Source organism: Callorhinchus milii, unplaced genomic scaffold (genome assembly GCF_018977255.1).
Source record: "Callorhinchus milii isolate IMCB2004 unplaced genomic scaffold, IMCB_Cmil_1.0 Scaffold19, whole genome shotgun sequence".
Taxonomy (NCBI): domain Eukaryota; kingdom Metazoa; phylum Chordata; class Chondrichthyes; order Chimaeriformes; family Callorhinchidae; genus Callorhinchus; species Callorhinchus milii.
The window spans coordinates 12,726,887-12,744,516 of record NW_024704760.1 but is presented as its reverse complement, the minus strand read 5'-3'; the positions used below and the strand labels follow the sequence as shown (position 1 = coordinate 12,744,516).

The 17,630-nt window shown below is 49.6% G+C and overlaps 1 protein-coding gene across 3 annotated transcripts in view; it reads right to left on the bottom strand.

Annotated features, from left to right (window-relative positions):
• The window catches only part of LOC103190861 (voltage-dependent L-type calcium channel subunit alpha-1S-like), a 91,153-nt gene that overhangs the window by 51,962 nt on the left and 21,561 nt on the right, over positions 1 to 17,630 (bottom strand). For all 3 annotated transcript variants that reach the window (XM_042342024.1, XM_042342025.1, XM_042342026.1), the window contains exons 10-13: positions 14,882 to 15,042; positions 10,015 to 10,240; positions 4,446 to 4,653; positions 3,214 to 3,334 (exon numbers count right to left, since the gene is read on the bottom strand). In XM_042342024.1, the coding sequence (XP_042197958.1) occupies positions 3,214 to 3,334; positions 4,446 to 4,653; positions 10,015 to 10,240; positions 14,882 to 15,042 (716 nt within the window). The remainder of the gene's footprint in view (positions 1 to 3,213; positions 3,335 to 4,445; positions 4,654 to 10,014; positions 10,241 to 14,881; positions 15,043 to 17,630) is intronic.

Below are 17,630 nucleotides of genomic sequence, written 5' to 3'. Positions count from 1 at the left end.
ATGGAATTTAGTTGTAATTGGGGAGACAGTCAGGAGGGCAGACACACTTCTCTGCAGCCGCAACAAGGGGACACAAAGGCTCTGTTGCCTTCCTGGGCCCAGGGTGAAGAACGTCTCTTCAGGGCTGGAGAAGAATTTAAGGCAGGAGGGGAGGATCTAATTGTGGTGATCCACATAGATACCAACAATACAGATAGGACTAGTGGGGACTAGCAGGGACTAGCGGGGACGAGTGGGGATGACCTGAGGAGAGAGGTCAAGAAATTAGGAATGAAATTAAAAAGTAGATCTTCCAAAGTAATAATATGAGGATTGCTGCCCAAGCCAAGCAAACTGGTACAGGCACAAACACATTAAAGAATCAAACATGTGGCTGAAAGAGTGGTGCAGAGGCACCACTACCTAACTGGGCTGGGACCAACGGCCTGGAAAAATGAATAAATAAGGAGGTAAGCATAACTTTAAACTACTGAGGGTGAGGGGGAAGGAAGGCTACAACTACAGCCAAAGTAAGAATGATGAAGTGGTAGAGCAGTTTAGCGAGGGAGATAAACAGTGTGTCAAGGAGGGACAAGAAGCTCAGAAAAAAAAATAGGGCTTTAGCAAGTAGGGGAAATAGCAAAAAGTTAAAATTAAAGGCACTATATCTGAATGCATGAAGCATTTGTAATATGATAGATGAATTAATGACTCAAATAGAAACAAACAGGTATGATCTAGTAGCCATTACTGAGACAGGGAGATCAAGGGTGGGAGCTAAATATTCCGGGGTATTCGGCATATGGGAAAGATAGGCAACGTGGAAAATGAGGTGGGGGTGGCCCTGCTAATAAAGGATGGGATAAAAACAGTAGAAAAGAAGAATTTTAAATCATAAAATCAGGATGTACAGTCAGTGTGGGTGGAATTACGAAACAACAAGGGGCAGAAAACACTAGTGGGAGTAGCTTATAGACCCCCAAACAGCAGTCACAGTATTGCGCGGATTATTAACCAGGAAATTAGTGGAGCATGTAGCAAAGGAAATGCACTAATAGTGAGTGATTTTAATCTTCATATAGACTGGGAAAACTAAATTGGCAAAAGTAAGTTAGAGGAGTTTATAGAATGCATTAGAGATTGTTTTCTAGATCAGTTTGCTGAGGAACAAACAGGAAACAGGCTATCCAGGATTTTGTTTTGAGTAATGAAATAGGGCTAATCAGCAATCTGGAAGTTAAGGCTCCTCTAGGGCAGAGTGACCAGAACATGGTGGACTTTAGCATTAAGTTAGAGAGTGATGTAGTTAAGTCCAAAGCAAGGGTCTTAAATTTAAATAGAGCCAACTTTGCAGATATGAGAGAGGATTTAGCTAAAATAGACTGAGGAATAGATTAAAGAATATGACAGTAGACCAGCAATGGCAAACCTTTAAAGATATAGTACATAATTCTCAGCGATCACATGTTCCCTTGAAAAATAAAAATACCACAGGAAAAGTGGTTCAACCATGACTAACTAGAGCAGTTAGGGATAAAGTATAAAAGTAAAAGAAGAGGCCTATAATATTGCCAAAAAGAGCAGTAAACCCGAGGATTGGGAAGGTTTAAGAGACCAACAAAGAAAATCTAAGAAACTGATTAGGAGGGAGAAAATGGATTAGAAGGGCAAACTGGCTAGGAACATAAAGACAGACTGCAAGAGTTTTTACAAATACATTAAGAGGAAAAGACTAGTAAAAGTGAATGTGGGTCCATTACAGGCAGAGACAGGAGGAATTATAATGGGGGATAAGGATATGGCAGAGTCATTAAACAAATACTTTGCTTCTGTCTTCACATTGGAAGACACTGAAAACTTACCAAAAATAAAGGGGAACCAAGAAGCTAATGTTAGTGAGGAATTTAGGGAAATTAACATCAGTAAAGAATTAGTATTAGGGAAACTGTTGGGATTGAAAAATGACAAATCCCCTGGATCTGATGGCCTGCATCCTAGGGTTTTAAAAAAGGTGACTGCCGAGATAGTGGATGGCTTGCTTTTGGTCTTCCAAAATTCTCTGGATTCCAGAACGGTTCCCATTGATTGGAAGATCACAAATGTAACACCACTATTTAAGAAGGGTGGTGTTAGTGTTAGTGTTCAGAGGTATTTGGGTGTCCTCGTACACATGTCACAAAAAGTTAGTATGCAGGTACAGCAGCAACTAGGAAGGCTAATGGCATGTTGGCATTTATTGCAAAAGTGTTAGAATTGCTGCAACTGTATAGGGCCTTGGCGAGACCGCACCGAGAGTATTGTGTGCAGTTTTGGTCTCCTTATTTAAGAAAGGACATACTTGCCTTAGAGGAAGTGTAGTGTAGATTTACTAGGATAGTTCCTGGGATGAGGGGACTGATCTATGAGGAGAGGTTGAGTAAACTAGGCCTATATGCTCTAGAATATAGTAGAATTAGGGGTAATCTTATGGAAACCTATAAGCTTTTTATGGGGCTTGACAGAGTAGACAGTGAAAGACTATTTCCCCTGGTAGGAGAATCTATAACCAGGGATCACAATCTTAAGATAAGTGAACTTGTGGAATTCTCTACCCCAGAAGGCAGTAGATGCTCAGTCCTTGAACATATTCAAGACTGAGATTGATAGGTTTGTAAAGGATAGAGGGATTAAGGGATATGAGGATAAGGCGGATAGATGGAGTTAGGTTAGAAGATCAGCCAAGATCTTATTGAATGGCGGGGCAGGCTCGAGGAGCCGAATAGCCTACTCCTGCTTCTAATTCCTATGTTCCTATCATGGTCTTGGGAGCCTGATATGAGAGGCAGTGTCGCAGTCGGGCAATGTTGCGGAGGTGTGGAAAGGCAGAACGGGTCATGGCCCGAATGTGGGGTTTGAAGGATAGCTGAGGGTCGAAAAGTACACCGATGCTTTGGATTGGCTCAGTGAGGTGAAGAGTGCAGCCATGAATGGTGATAGTTTCAATGGCTGAGGTGAGTTGGCTCTGCCGGGAGCCAAGCAGGAGGGCCTGTCTTCCTAACATTGAGCTGGAGGAAGTTGGCTCTCGTGCAGGACTTGATGTCAGACAGACAATTAGCCAGGACATTAACGGTGTCACACACACACTGCCACCCTTCCCCCCCATACACACTGCACCCCCTCCTACCCCCTCCCTCCCCCTCCCCCACCCACCACACAAACACTCCAAGGCGGGGACACAGCCCTAGTAAAGGATACAGTTCCCGCAGACAAAAAGGATGATGAAGTAAATACAGACCAGCACTCCAGGGAAGGATGTGCCTCCGTACGCCATGATCCCATTATTCATAACAGAATTCCAGTCTTCTCCGGTCAGTATCTGCTCCAAGAAGCCAGAGGTCAGAGCGCAGACATACATCCGCACTTACATAGCTTTGGCCCCAGCATAAAATATCTCAAAGGGGACCATATACAGTAGCATAAAATGCTATGTGGGATTCAGAAAGTGTCGCAGAACAATACTTCGGTAGCATCTTGCCTTTTGGTCAGGAAATTCAAGCTCCATGTTGAGACCTGTATTATGGCCGACAATTCTCCAGATTAAATGGTCATTCACTTCACAGCTGTTTGTGATTCCGAGCTGTGTGTGAAATAATTGCTGCCTTTACCTAAGGACAGTCACTACAATTGAGAGTTTGAGAGCGCAAAATGTGATAAGCAGCTTAAAAAAAATTCAAGTTCTTGCTTCCTTTTCTGAGTCTTAGAATGTAAAACAGGACATGTAATTATTCTTTAAATACATGTTGAAAAATGTAACGTTGAACAGTATTAAAGGCGTTTCACAAGAAATTGCTGTTAAATATACTGACTGGTTTTGTAGGCAAACAGGACAGACACTTTGTGCACAGCTAATGTCTTACATATAGTGATTAATTGAATAACTAATTTATCTGGAGGATTGTTTGCAGGACACTGGGAGAAATTTGCTTACCTTTGTTGATCACCTGAAGAGCAGGCCGACAATTCTCCATTTTTTGGACAGTCAGTTATTTGACACACGAAAAACCCATCACCACGCATGCATAAGAGCATCCAAACCAAACTCCTGACAGTACCACCTACACTTAGAAATTTCCTTTGTATGGAATGAAATGTGCACTCTCTCCCTGTACCCTGCTTACCTAATTTTGGAAAGTATTAGATACTTTCCAGATGGGAGCCAAAGGTTGGGGTGTGCCCTAGGGTTTAACCAGCTACAAATGCACAGCTTGCCATTGACAACACTGTCTGGTTTGTCCGCTAGGATCACTGTACCATTAGAGCTTTGGCTTGCATAACAGGAGCTGTTTAGGAAGAATCTCAGCCACCAATGACCTGTCTGCACCTCCAAGAGCCATAGACAAGCCAGGCTGGTTGCCTTTCAGTAGCAGTATCTTGGATCCACTGTCTCAGCTGTGTGTTTAATAGCCACTGTGGAGATTGTTACTGACCTGGAAGACACTGAGGAGAGCCTGAGGGAAGTTGTCAAACGTACTCCTCCGCACCTGCATGTCATCAAAGATGAACTTGCCACCAAACAGCTGCATCCCCAGCAAGGAGAAGATGATGATGAAGAGGAAGAGAAGGAGGAGCAGCGAGGCAATGGAGCGCACGGAGTTCAAGAGGGATGCCACCAGATTACTCAGGGATGTCCAGTATCTGGGAGGAGAGAGAAGGCAATACAAGAATTTGCTAGACAAAAGAAGACCAAGGTCCATCACCTTCACCTTCCACCATCTTGGCAGTTGCTTGACATGTTGTGGAGTCATGTAACAGTGGTTAGAGCACTCGCCTCGCAAGCAAGAGACTTGGGTTTGATTCCCAGCAGGGCAAAACTTTGGGAAGTTTCCTTACTCCACATGCCTGTTTATCTAGTAGTAAATAAGAATCCAGTTGTTAGTCGATTGGCGGATCACTTTTCTGGGGTAATAATTCCTTCCAAAAAAACAAAACAATTCATGACTTCAATCCACAACTGTTTGGGGCACACTGCTCTGCGCAATTGGCTGCTGCGTTTCACCCACAAAAAATGTATAGTTAAGTCACTTTACAGTATATTCTGTGAAGTGCTTTGATACATCTCAAAACGTGATAAAGTGCTATTATCAAATTCAAGAATTATTATAATAATTATTGTTATTATGTTGTAAACTATATGATGTATCCTAAGAAATCAATAAGAACATAAGAATTGCTAGCCAGAAGAAGACCAAGGTACAACCAGTTTGAAAGGTTTTGTGGTATTTCTTTTATCTGATTTCTTAAATTAATCTGATTGGGAGCCAATACAAGCAAAACCTGCTCTAAAAATTGATTGAGTTTAGGTGTTAACCTAGCTCAGTCAGTCACATTCTCTCTCTGTCCCCCTCGCGTCTTATCCCCACTTGACCATCCCACAACCTCTCTCTGCTCTGGCCTGGAAATCCTCCATCAGGCTCACCGTGACACTCGCTGTTGGTTGTCAAGCAGCAGCCACAGTGACTGCCCCATTCCCCACTATCACCACAAGCCCCTCTGGGCCCATACCCTGGGGACCAACCTCTCCTCCCTCATCCTCATTCCCATCCTACCTGCCAATCCCTCCATCATCGCTTCCCATCTGATACATTCCCCTCGCAACCGTCCCCCCAGCACCGGCCTACAAAATGTCTGCTACCTCTGCAACAAGGCTCTCACCATCAATCATTGCTGAAAATATCGATATCATGGCTCTAACTGAAACCTGGATCGCCCCAGGCAACAACTTCCCCCTCACTGAGGCCACACCATTATACCTTCCACCATACCCCACGTACCCACTGCCATGGCGGTGGTATTGCCCTCATCTCCAGGACCTCACTTACGTATCCCCTTACTCCTCTGGCTCATTCCCCTCATTCAAGCACCTAACGCTCTACCATCGCTCCAATCTTTCCCTCAAAATTCTCCTCATTTACTGCTCTACCAAAACCTCCCCCACCTTCATCTCTGATGTCTCCAACCTACTAGCTTCCCTCTGCCTCGGTTCCGAACGTCTCCTCATCCTCAGCGACTTCAACCTTCACTTCACCCCTCCTGCTCTATCTCCTCTGACTTCTCCTCTCTCCTCTCCTCTCCCAGCCTCTCCCTCCACATCCACTCTGCCACCCATGTTCATGGCCACCCACTCGACCTGGTAATTACCATGTGTCTCGGATATCACAATCACAGAAAAGCCATCTCCGATCACCATTTCCTTCAACTCCTCAATCCCTCTCCCCACCGTCACCCAACCCACCTCCATCTCCTACCGCCCCTGGAAAAAAATCTCCCCACAATCCCTCTCTGCTGCCCTGGAGTCATCGCAACTCCTCCCCCTCTGGCTTATCTCCCGTACCGATTTATCCTCCTCGTTCACTCACCTCTACAACTCCCTCTCCACCACTCTTGATGCCTTTGCTCCTTTCACCTCCCGAACTGCCTCTGACTCATGAACCTCACCCTGATACACCAGACACCTCTGCTCCCCTCAAGGGTCAGGTGACAGCCGCCAAACACACCTGGCTCAAGTCTGATCTAACAGTCCACCAGCAGCTCTGGCTGGATGACGTCAAAACACACTGCTCTGCCCTCGCCTCCTCCAAATCATCCTTCTATTCAGCATACATGGTTGCATACTCCAGTCAGGAAGCTGGGCGCCATGTTCGACCCTCAACTGTCCTTTCTCCCCCATATCTGTGCCATGACCCGCTCTGCCTTCCCCCACTTCTGCAACATTGCCTGACTCCACCACTAAGTCACCCCTCAGGATGCCGAAACCCTCATACATGCATTGGTCACCTCACGGCTCGACTATGGAAACTCCCTCCTCGTCGGCTTCCCCAACTCTTCCCTCCACAAGCTGCAGATCATCCAGAACTCTGCAGCTCGTGTACTCTCCTGCACCAGGCCCGTGACCTCATCAACCCCACCCTCTCCGGCTCCACTGGCTTCCCATCGCTCAGAGGATAGAGTTCAAAATCCTCGTCCTCACTTTCAAGGCCCACCATGGGCTGCCACCCCACTACTTCTCTGATCTGCTAACCGCCTATCAACCTGTCTGCTCACTTCGCTGAGCAGGTTCCGCCTGCTCCATGTCTCCCGCCCAACCTGCCCTACCATTGGCGGCCGGGCTTTCAGCCTCTCTGTCCCCACCCTTTGGAACTCCATCCGACAATCCCTTTGCCTTGCTTCCTCCCTTGCCTCCTTCAAGGCACAACTCAAGCCCCTCCTTTTCGACCGTACCTTCAGTTGCCCTCCTACCTCTCTGCCCTTCCTCACCCTAACACTGCTACCCCATGCCTTAGAAGACACTATCAAGAATAGAGGGGAACTAAGAAGAAAATGTTAGCGAGCAACTTGGGGAAATTAATATTAGTAAAGAAATTGTTATAGGTAAATTGTCAGGTCTTAAAACTGATAAATCTCCTGGACCTGATGGCCTACATCCGAGGGTTTATAAAGAGGGGGCTACTGAGATAGTGGATGGCTTGTCTTTGATCTTCCAAAATTCTCTGGATTCTGGAACGGTTCCCATTGATTGGAAGATTGCAAACGTAACACCACTATTTAAGAAGAGTGGGAGAGAAAAGATGGGGAACTGGTCTGTAGACCAGTTAGTCTGACATCAGTGGGAGGGAAAATTATTGAGTCCTTAATTAAAGATGTCGTTATGGGATTCCTGGAAGACCATAACAAGATTAGGCGGAGTCAACACGGCTTTACAAAAGGGAAGTCACGCTTAACTAATCCTTTAGAGTTTTTTGAAGGTGTATCTGCAGGTTAGATAGGGGGGAACCAGTAAATGTAGTATATTTAGATTTTAAAAAGGCATTTGACAAAGTGCCACACAAAAGGCTATTGCACAAGGTTAAGGCCCACAGGATTAATGGGAACATATTAGCATAGATTGAAGAGTGGCTAACGGGTAGAAAACAGAGAGTAGGGATAAACGGGTCATTCTCGAATTGGCAGAATGTGACTAGTGGAGTGCCACAAGGATCAGTGCTCGGGCCTCAGCTATTTACAATTTACATCAATGATCTCGATGAGGACATTGAATGTAACGTATCTAAATTCCCGGATGACACTAAACTCGGTGGGAGAGTAAGCTCTGAGGATGATGCAAAAAGATTGCGACGGGATATAGACAGGCGAGGGGAGTGGGCGAGTAGGTGGCAGATGGAATTTAATGTGGGGAAGTGTGAAGTTATTCACCTAGGTAGAAAAAATAGAAAAACAGATTATTTTCTAGAGGGGGAGAGATTAAATAGTGTTAGTGTTCAGAGGGATTTGGGTGTCCTTGTACACCAGTCTCAAAAAGAGATTAGATAGTGTTAGTGTTTAGTGGATTTGGGTGTCCTTGTACACCAGTCTCAAAGAGTACAAGAGTAGGGAAGTCTCGCTGCAACTGTACAGGGCTTTGGTGAGACCGCACCGAGAGTATTGTGTGCAGTTTTGGTCCTTATTTAAAAAAGGACATACTTGCTCTCGAGGGGGTGCAGCGTAGATTCACTCGGTTAGTTCCTGGGATGAGGGGACTGACCTATGAGGAGAGGCTGAATAAACTAAGGCTGTATTCTCTATAGAGTACAGAAGAATTAGGGGGGATCTTATTGAAACATATAAGATTCTTAAAGGGCTGATAAAGTAGACACTGAGGGTCTGTTTCCCCGGTGGGAGAATCTATAACCAGGGGTCACAGTCTGAAAATTAAGGGTCAGCCTTTTAGAACAGAGTTGAGCAAACATTTCTTCAGCGCATTGGCACGTCCTCCCGATGTCAAAGGCGCTTTACAAATGAAATTTTGTTATAAAAATTTTCATTCATTTCATTGCTGTTTATAGGATATCTTTGTGTATAAATTGACTGTTGCTTTTGACTATAAATCACTATCTTTCCAGTAAAATCCTGTGAAGCCTTTGAGACATATGAAATGCAAGGGTTATTAATTCTGCAAGTTATCGGCACTGATTTTTAGATTTCTTAAATAAGAAATTCCTTTGGAAATACAGCAAAATTGTCTCCATAGTTTCACTTCAAACAAGGCACAAGATTAGTTTGGATGAAGAAGGTCCTTTGGCCCATCTAATCTCATCATCCAGAACACCCACTCTAACAACAACAACAAATTGTATTTGTATAGTGCCTTTCACGTCGGGAGGACGTCCCAAGGCACGAACATCCTCCCATCACACCATCAAACTGCTTTTTAAATGAGTCGAGTGTCCTGGCCTCAACCACCTTTTCTAACAACCCTGTTCCAGTGATAAATCACCCTCTGGGTAAAGAAGCACTTCCTAGCACTTCCTCGGCTCTGAAATTGCCCTTTTGTAATTCTAAACATATGACCTCTTGATCTACTGACTTGGTCCATTCTAAAGTATTGTTACTTTTTCAATTCCATTGCTCAAAGCTCATTCCTCTAACACCAGGGATCGTGCTCGTTGCTCTCCTCTGCACTGTCTGGGCAGACCCCTTATGTCATATTGACAAGAACTGTGTGCAATACTCTAACCACGGCCGAAGTCTGATATCTGGGGATCTAAACCCATCTGATTTGGAAATGTAGCATCCCTTTCTGCCTTGTTTATTGCTGCCTTAGACTGTTTTTACGTAGTGAACAATGAGGTAACACTCCTTGATCTCTTTCACCTTCTAACTTGTCAAGTTGTTTCCCATCCACGGAGTGCTTGTGCTCCCTATTCTTAAGTCAGCATCACTGGCCTAAAGTCCCACAAGAAAAAGAACACAACAAAGGAATCTGTCACAGCAGGAGGCTATTGGACATCTTTGCTCCTTCAATAAAGCTGTAGAATAATAATAATAATAATCCTTGCATTTGATATAGCGCTTTTCATGTCTTCTAGACGTCCCAAAGCGCTTCACACAATATACTGTAAAGTGAATTGACTGTATATTTGTGGGCGAATGCGGCAGACAATTGCGCACAGCAATGTCCCACAAACAGTCGTAGATTGAAAATGACGATACCCAGTGAGTTTAATCTCGTGGTGACAGTACCTGGTAATTTTGAAGATGCGGAGGAGCCGGATACAGCGCAGGACGGAGATTCCTAATGGCGACATTATCTGCAGCTCCACCAGGATGGTCTCCAGGATGCCCCCACATACGACGAAGCAATCGAAGCGGTTAAAGAGTGAAACAAAGTAAACCTGGAATCCCAGGCTGTACATCTTCAGCAGCATCTCCACCGTGAAGAGAGCCAGCAGCACCTTATTGCCCACATCTACAGAAGGATCAGTGAGAGAGTGAGGTTAGGTCAGATGGAGCAGACAGCGAGCCATATTAGTATGGGCCTGCATTAGTGCTGGTGTGTTCTAGTCCAGATGTGCATTGATGCTGGTGTGGAACTGTTGGTGCTGGTGCGGAACTGTGTTGGCGTGGGTGTGTTGGCGTGGGTGTGTCGGTGTTGGTGTGTGGAGCTGTATTGGTGTGTGTGTGGAACTGTTTGGTGTGTTGAGCTCTGTTGGTGTGGTGTTGGAACTGTGTAGGTATGATGTTGGTGTGTTGCTGTGTGGAGCTGTGTTGGTGTATGGAGTTGTGTTGGTCGGTTGAGCTGTGTTGATCTGTGGAGCTGTGTTGATCTGTGGAGCTGTGTTGGTGTGGGGGGGCGGTGTGGGGGGGGGCGGTGTGGGGGGCAGTGTGAGGGGGCTGTGTTGGTGTGGGGGGCTGTGTTGGTGTGTGTAGCTGTGTGGAGTTGTGTTGGTGTGTGTAGCTGTGTGGAGTTGTGTTGGTGTGTGTAGCTGTGTGGAGTTGTGTTGGTGTTGGTGTGTGGAGCTGTATTGGTGTGGTGTTGGTTTCGGAACTGTGTAGGTATGATGTTGGTGTTGCTGTGTGGAGCTGTGTTGGTGCATGGAGTTGTGTTGGTGTGTTGGGTGTTAGTATGTTGGTCAGTTGAGCTGTGTTGGTGTGTGGAGCCATGTTGGTGTTTGGAGGTGTGTTGGTGTGTTGATCTGTGGAGCTGATCTGTGGAGCTGCGTTGATGTGTTGGTGTTGGCGTGTGGGGCTGTTTCGGAGCGTGGGGCTGTATCGGCGTGTGTTGGCGTGTGGAGCTGTGTCGGTGTTGGCATGTGCAGCTGTGTCGGGATTGGCGTGTGGAGCGGCGTTGGCGTGTGGAGCTGTGTCGGCGTTGGTGTGTGGAGGTGTATTGGTGTATGGAGCTGTGTTGGTGTAGTGGTCTTGTTGTGTTGCTGTGTGGAGTTGTGCTGCTGTGTTGGTGTGTTGGTGCGTTTGTGCATGGAACTGTGTTGCTGGTGTTGGTATGTTGGTGTTGGTGTGCGGAGCTGTGTTGGTCTGTGGAGCTGCGTTGATATGTTGGTGTTGTTGTGTGGAGTTGTTGTTGATAATATTGTTGTGTGGAGTTGTGGTGTTGGTGTGTGGAACTGTGCGGGGCTGTGCAGGTCTGTGCGGGGCTATGTGTTGGGCGGTGTGTGTTGGGGCTGCGTGTGGCGATGTGTGTTGGGGCTGCATGGGGCAGTGTGTGTTGGGGTGGTATCTGTTGGGGCTACATGGGGCAGTGTGGGTGCCGATGCCTGGATGCGCCGGTGCCTGCATGTGCCGGTGCTGGTGAGTTGATGCTGGTGCGTTGGTGCATGGAGCTGTGTTGGTGTGTGGAGCACTGTTGGTGGTTTTGTGTTGGCGTGTGGAGCTATATTGGTGTTGTGTGTGGCTGTGTTGGTGGGTTGCTGTGCGAAACTGTGTTGGTGAGTGGGGCTGTTTTGGTGTTGGTGTGTTGAGCTGTTTTGGTGTTGATGTGTTGATATGTGGAGCTGTATTGCTGTTGCTTTGTGGAGCTGTGTTGGTCTTGGTGTGTTGGTGGGTGGAGCTGTGTTGATGTGGTATTTGTGTGTTGGTGTAATGTGTTGCTGTGTTTCTGTGCAGAGCTGTGTTGGTGTTGGTATGTTGGTGTGTGGAGCTGTGTTGGTGTGTGGAGCTGTGTTGGTGTGTTGTGGTGTAGAGCTGTGTTGGTGTGTGGAGCTGTGTTGGTATGGTTGTGTTGCTGTTGATGTGCTGGTGCGTGGAGTTGCATTGGTGTGAGGAGCTGAATTGGTGTGACATGCTGTGTTGATTTTGGTGTGTTGGTGCGTGGAGCTGTGTTGGTGTGTGGAGCTGTGTTGCTGTTGACGTGTTGACATGGGGGGGTCCTGGTGTTCGTATGTTGTGGTGTGGAGCCATGTTGGTGTGCTGGTGTGGTGTGAAGCTGTATTGGTGTGGAGCTGTGTTGGTGTTTTGTTGTTGGCGTGGTGTAGAGCTGTGGTAGTTTGGTGTTGGTGTGGAGCTATATTTGTGCGTAGGTGTTGGTGTGTTGCTATGTGGAGCTCTGCTGATGTGTTAGTGCATGGAACTGTGTGGCTGTGATGTTGGTGTGGTGGTGTTGGTGTGTTGCTGTGTGAAGCTGTATTGGTGTGGTGCGCAGAGCTGTGTTGGTGCGTGGAGCTGTGTTGGTGCGTCGAGCTGTGTTGGTATGTTGTGGCGTGGAGCTGTGTTGGTATGTTGTGGAGTGGAGCTGTGTTGGTATGTTGTGGCGTGGAGCTGTGTTGGTATGTTGTGGCGTGGAGCTGTGTTGTTATAGGTGTGAAAGGCGCTATAGAAATGTAATCTTGTTATTGTTAATGTGTTGATGTTGGTAGGTGGGTGTGAGTGTGTTGGTATTGGTGTGGAGCTGTGTTGGTTTTGGTGTGGTGTGTAGTTGTGTTTGTGTGGTGTTCGGTTGGTGTGGTGTTGCTCTTGATGTGTTGATGTGGTGTTGGTGTGTGGAACTCTGTTGGTATGGGTGTGTTGGTGTGTGGAGCTGTGCTGATATTGGTGTGTTGGTGCATGGAGCTTGTTGTTGGTGTGTGGAGCTTTGTTGTTGGTGTATTGAGCTGTGTTGTTGGTGTGTTGTGGTGTGGAGCTGTATTGATGTTGGTGTGTGGAAGTGCATTGCTGTTGGTGTGTGGGCAAGTGGAGCTGTGTTGGTGCCTGGAGCTGTGTTAATTGTCATAGAATCATAGAATTATACAGCACAGGAGTCCATTTGGAGGAGTGTATTGTCTGTGCCGGCTCTTCAAATAGAGCTACCAATTTAATCCCATTCCCCCGCTCTCTCCCCATAGCCCTGCAAACTTCTCCCCAAATAATTATCTGCTTCTTTAACAGGGTTATCTGTTATCGAATCGCTTCCACCGGCCTTTCAGGCAATGCATTCCATATCCCAACAACTCGCTGTCTAAAAACATTTCTCCTCCCCTCCGTTTCTTTTAACAACTATTTTAAATCAGTGCCCTCGGGTTACCGACCCTCCCGACAGTGGGAATAGTTTCTCCTTCTTCACCCTATCAAATCCCCTCATCATTTTTTAAACTTCTATTAAGTCTTCTCTTACCCTTCTCTGCTCGAAGGAGAATAATCCTCACTTCTCTGCCTCTCCTGATCACTGAAGCCCCTCATTCCTGGTACCATCCTGGTCAATCTCCTTTGCTCCCTCTCCAATGCCTTGACATCCTTCCTAAAGTGTGGGGCCCAGAACTGAACACAGTCTCTCGCTGAGGCCTAACCAGTGTTTCAAAGGTTTATCATAACTTTCTGACTTTTGTATCCTATGTCCCTATTTACAAAGCCTAGTATCCCGTTCGCTTTTTTAACAACGTTATCTGCCTGTCTTAATACCTTCAAAGATTTACTTATATGAACCCCCAGACCTCCCTGTTCCTTCGTGTGGTGTTGTGTTTGTGTTGGTGTTTTGGTGGTCGTCTGTGGAGCTCTGTTGGTGTTGATGTTTTGTGGAGCTGTGTTGGCGTTGGTGCGTGGAGCAGTGTTGGTGCGTGGAGCAGTGTTGGCGTTGGTCCGTGGAGCAGTGTTGGTGGGTGGAGCAGTGTTGGTGGGTGGAGCAGTGTTGGTGTGTGGAGCAGTGTTGGTGCGTGGAGCAGTGTTGGTGGGTGGAGCAGTGTTGGTGGGTGGAGCAGTGTTGGTGTGTGGAGCAGTGTTGGCGTTGGTGCGTGGAGCAGTGTTGGTGTGTGGAGCAGTGTTGGCGTTGGTGCGTGGAGCAGTGTTGGTGCGTGGAGCAGTGTTGGCGTTGGTGCGTGGAGCAGTGTTGGTGTGTGGAGCAGTATTGGTGCGTGGAGCAGTGTTGGTGGGTGGAGCAGTGTTGGTGGGTGGAGCAGTGTTGGTGTGTGGAGCAGTGTTGGTGCGTGGAGCAGTGTTGGTGGGTGGAGCAGTGTTGGTGCGTGGAGCAGTGTTGGTGTGTGGAGCAGTGTTGGTGCGTGGAGCAGTGTTGGTGTGTGGAGCAGTGTTGGTGCGTGGAGCAGTGTTGGTGCATGGAGCAGTGTTGGCGTTGGTGCGTGGAGCAGTGTTGGTGTGTGGAGCAGTGTTGGTGCGTGGAGCAGTGTTGGTGCGTGGAGCAGTGTTGGTGCGTGGAGCAGTGTTGCCATTGGTGCGTGCAGCAGTGTTGGCGTTGGTGCGTGGAGCAGTGTTGGCGTTGTGTGGAGCAGCTACGCTGGGGGTGTGTTGGTGTGATCTGGAGCTACGCTGGGGGTGTTGGTGGTGTGTGGAGCTACGCTGGGGGTGTTGGTGATGTGTGGAGCTACGCTGGGGGTGTTGGTATGTGGAGCTACGCTGGGGGTGTTGGTATGTGGAGCTACGCTGGGGGTGTTGGTGTGTGGAGCTACGCTGGGGGTGTTGGTGGTGTGTGGAGCTACGCTGGGGGTGTTGGTGGTGTGTGGAGCTACGCTGGGGGTGTTGGTGGTGTGTGGAGCTACGCTGGGGGTGTTGGTGTGTGGAGCTACGCTGGGGGTGTTGGTGTGTGGAGGTGATGTGCACTTGTGCTGGTGGAGCATTGTATTTGGGATGTCACAGTGGAGCGCTGATTGGCTGTGTTCTGGGTATTTACCCTGCATTTGTGTCAGCCACTGCGGCTCCCGATGGTGCTCCAGAGCGATCAGCAGTGTGTTCAGGAACACCAGGAAGATCACCAGCCAGTAAAAGAAGTTGGATTTTACCACCACTCTACACTTCCTCCTGAACAAGCGGTTCCACCTCTTGGAGCGCCAACTAGTGAGAGAAACAGGGTAACAGCAACCCGGCACCAACCCTCCAGCCAACCCGGCACCAACCCTCCAGCCAACCCGGCACCAACCCTCCAGCCAACCCGGCACCAACCCTCCAGCCAACCCGGCACCCACCCTCCAGCCAACCCGGCACCCACCCTCCAGCCAACCCGGCACCGATCCTCCAGCCAACCCGGCACCGACCCTCCAGCCAACCCGGCACCCACCCTCCAGCCAACCCGGCACCCACCCTCCAGCCAACCCGGCACCGACCCACCAGCCAACCCGGCACCGACCCTCCAGCCAACCCGGCACCGACCCTCCAGCCAACCCGGCACCGACCCTCCAGCCAACCCGGCACCGACCCTCCAGCCAACCCGGCACCGACCCTCCAGCCAACCCGGCACCGACCCTCCAGCCAACCCGGCACCGACCCTCCAGCCAACCCGGCACCGACCCTCCAGCCAACCCGGCACCGACCCTCCAGCCAACCCGGCACCGACCCTCCAGCCAACCCGGCACCGACCCTCCAGCCAACCCGGCACCGACCCTCCAGCCAACCCGGCACCGACCCTCCAGCCAACCCGGCACCGACCCTCCAGCCAACCCGGCACCGACCCTCCAGCCAACCCGGCACTAACAATCTACCCAACCCGCATGAACACGCTACGAAGCCAACACCAACATTGTACTCAACCCGGCACTAAAAGTCTACACAAGCCAGCACGGACACTCTACTCAACACAGCACCAATACTTCATCCAACCCAACACTCTACCGAACCGAGCACCAACACTCCACTCAACCCGGGAACAACACTCTACCAAATACACGAGCACTCCAACCAAACAACCAACAGTCTACCCAACCCAGCAGCAGCACTCTATCAAGCAGAGCACCAACACTCTTAGCCACCCTGCACTAACACTCTAGCCAACCCAGCGCTGCCACTCTACCCAACCCAGCGCCGACAATCTACGAACCCAGTGCCGACACCCCCCAACCCAGCGCCGACACCCCCCCAACCCAGCGCCGACACCCCCCAACCCAGCGCCGACACCCCCCAACCCAGCGCCGACACCCCTCCAACCCAGCGCCGACACCCCCCAACCCAGCGCCGACACCCCCCAACCCAGCGCCGACACCCCCCCAACCCACAACAACAACAACAACAACAACAAGATTCCATTTATAAAGCGCCTTTCACATCAGGAGGACGTCCCAAGGCGCTGCACAGTTGGGTCATGACCCGAGCAGGGGGGAAATGGTCAGGGTGAGGGGAGGGAAGGGAGGGAGCGAGGAGGGGGGAAATGGTCAGGGTGAGGGGAGGGAAGGGAGGGAGCGAGGAGTGGGGAAATGGTCAGGGTGAGGGGAGGGAAGGGAGGGAGCGAGGAGGGGGGAAATGGTCAGGGTGAGGGGAGGGAAGGGAGGGAGCGAGGAGGGGGAAGAGAGTCGAGAGGGGAGCTGAAGGCACGGTCAAAGAGAAAGATTTTGAGACCGGCCTTGAAGGAGGAGAGGGAGGAGGCGGCGAAGGCACTGGGGGATGGAGTTCCAGAGCCTGGGGCTGAGAGGCTGAAGGCCCGACCACCGATGGTAGGGCGGTTGGGGCGGGGGACGTGGAGCAGACCGGAGCCAGAGGAACGGAGGGTACGGGCAGGTAGGTAGGGGGATAGTAGGTTGGAGAGGTAGGAGGGAGCAAGGCCGTGAATGGCCTTGTAGGTGAGGATGAGGATCTTGAAATCAATCCTCTGGGGGATGGGGAGCCAGTGGAGGGGAGCGAGGGTGGGAGTGATGTGGGCGCGGTGTCTGGTGCGGGACAGTACACGAGCTGCAGAGTTCTGAATGACCTGCAGTGTGGAGGGAGGTGGCGGGAAGGCCGGCGAGGAGAGAGTTCCCATAGTCCAGCCTTGAGGTGACAAAGGCGTGAACCAGGGTTTCAGCAGCGTGAGGGGTGAGGTAGTGCCGTAGTCTGGCGATGTTCCGGAGGTGATGGAAGGCGGTGCCAGTTGTGGTGCGGATGTGAGGGAGAAAGGACAGCTCAGGGTCGAACAAAACGCCGAGGTTCCTGACTGGCTTTGAGAGGTGGAGAGTGCAGCCTTGGATGCTGATGGTGTCAGCGCCTGAGGTGCGGAGGCGCTGACGTGAGCCAATCAGGAGGGCCTCGGTTTTTCGCACGTTGAGCTGAAGAAAGTTGTCTCTCGTCCAGGACTCGATGTCGGACAGGCAGCTGTCAGGACATCGGTGGTCGTGGAGTTGAGAGTAGAGGAGGAAAGGTAGAGTTGGGTGTCATCCGCATACATGTGGAAGTTAACCCATGTCTGCGGATGATGTCACCAAGGGGGAGCATATAGAGGGTGAAGAGGAGGGGACCGAGGACAGAGCCCTGAGGGACACCACATGAGACAGTGCGGGGGGTGGAGGAGAAGCCATTCGTCGAGACAAAGTGAAGACGGTGAGAAAGGTACGACCTAAACCATTCAAGGACAGTGCCTTGAAGGTTGAGGTGGGAGGACAAGCGGTGGAGTAGGATAGCGTGGTCGACCGTATCGAATGCTGCCGATAGGTCGAGGAGGACGAGGAGACAGAGGGAGC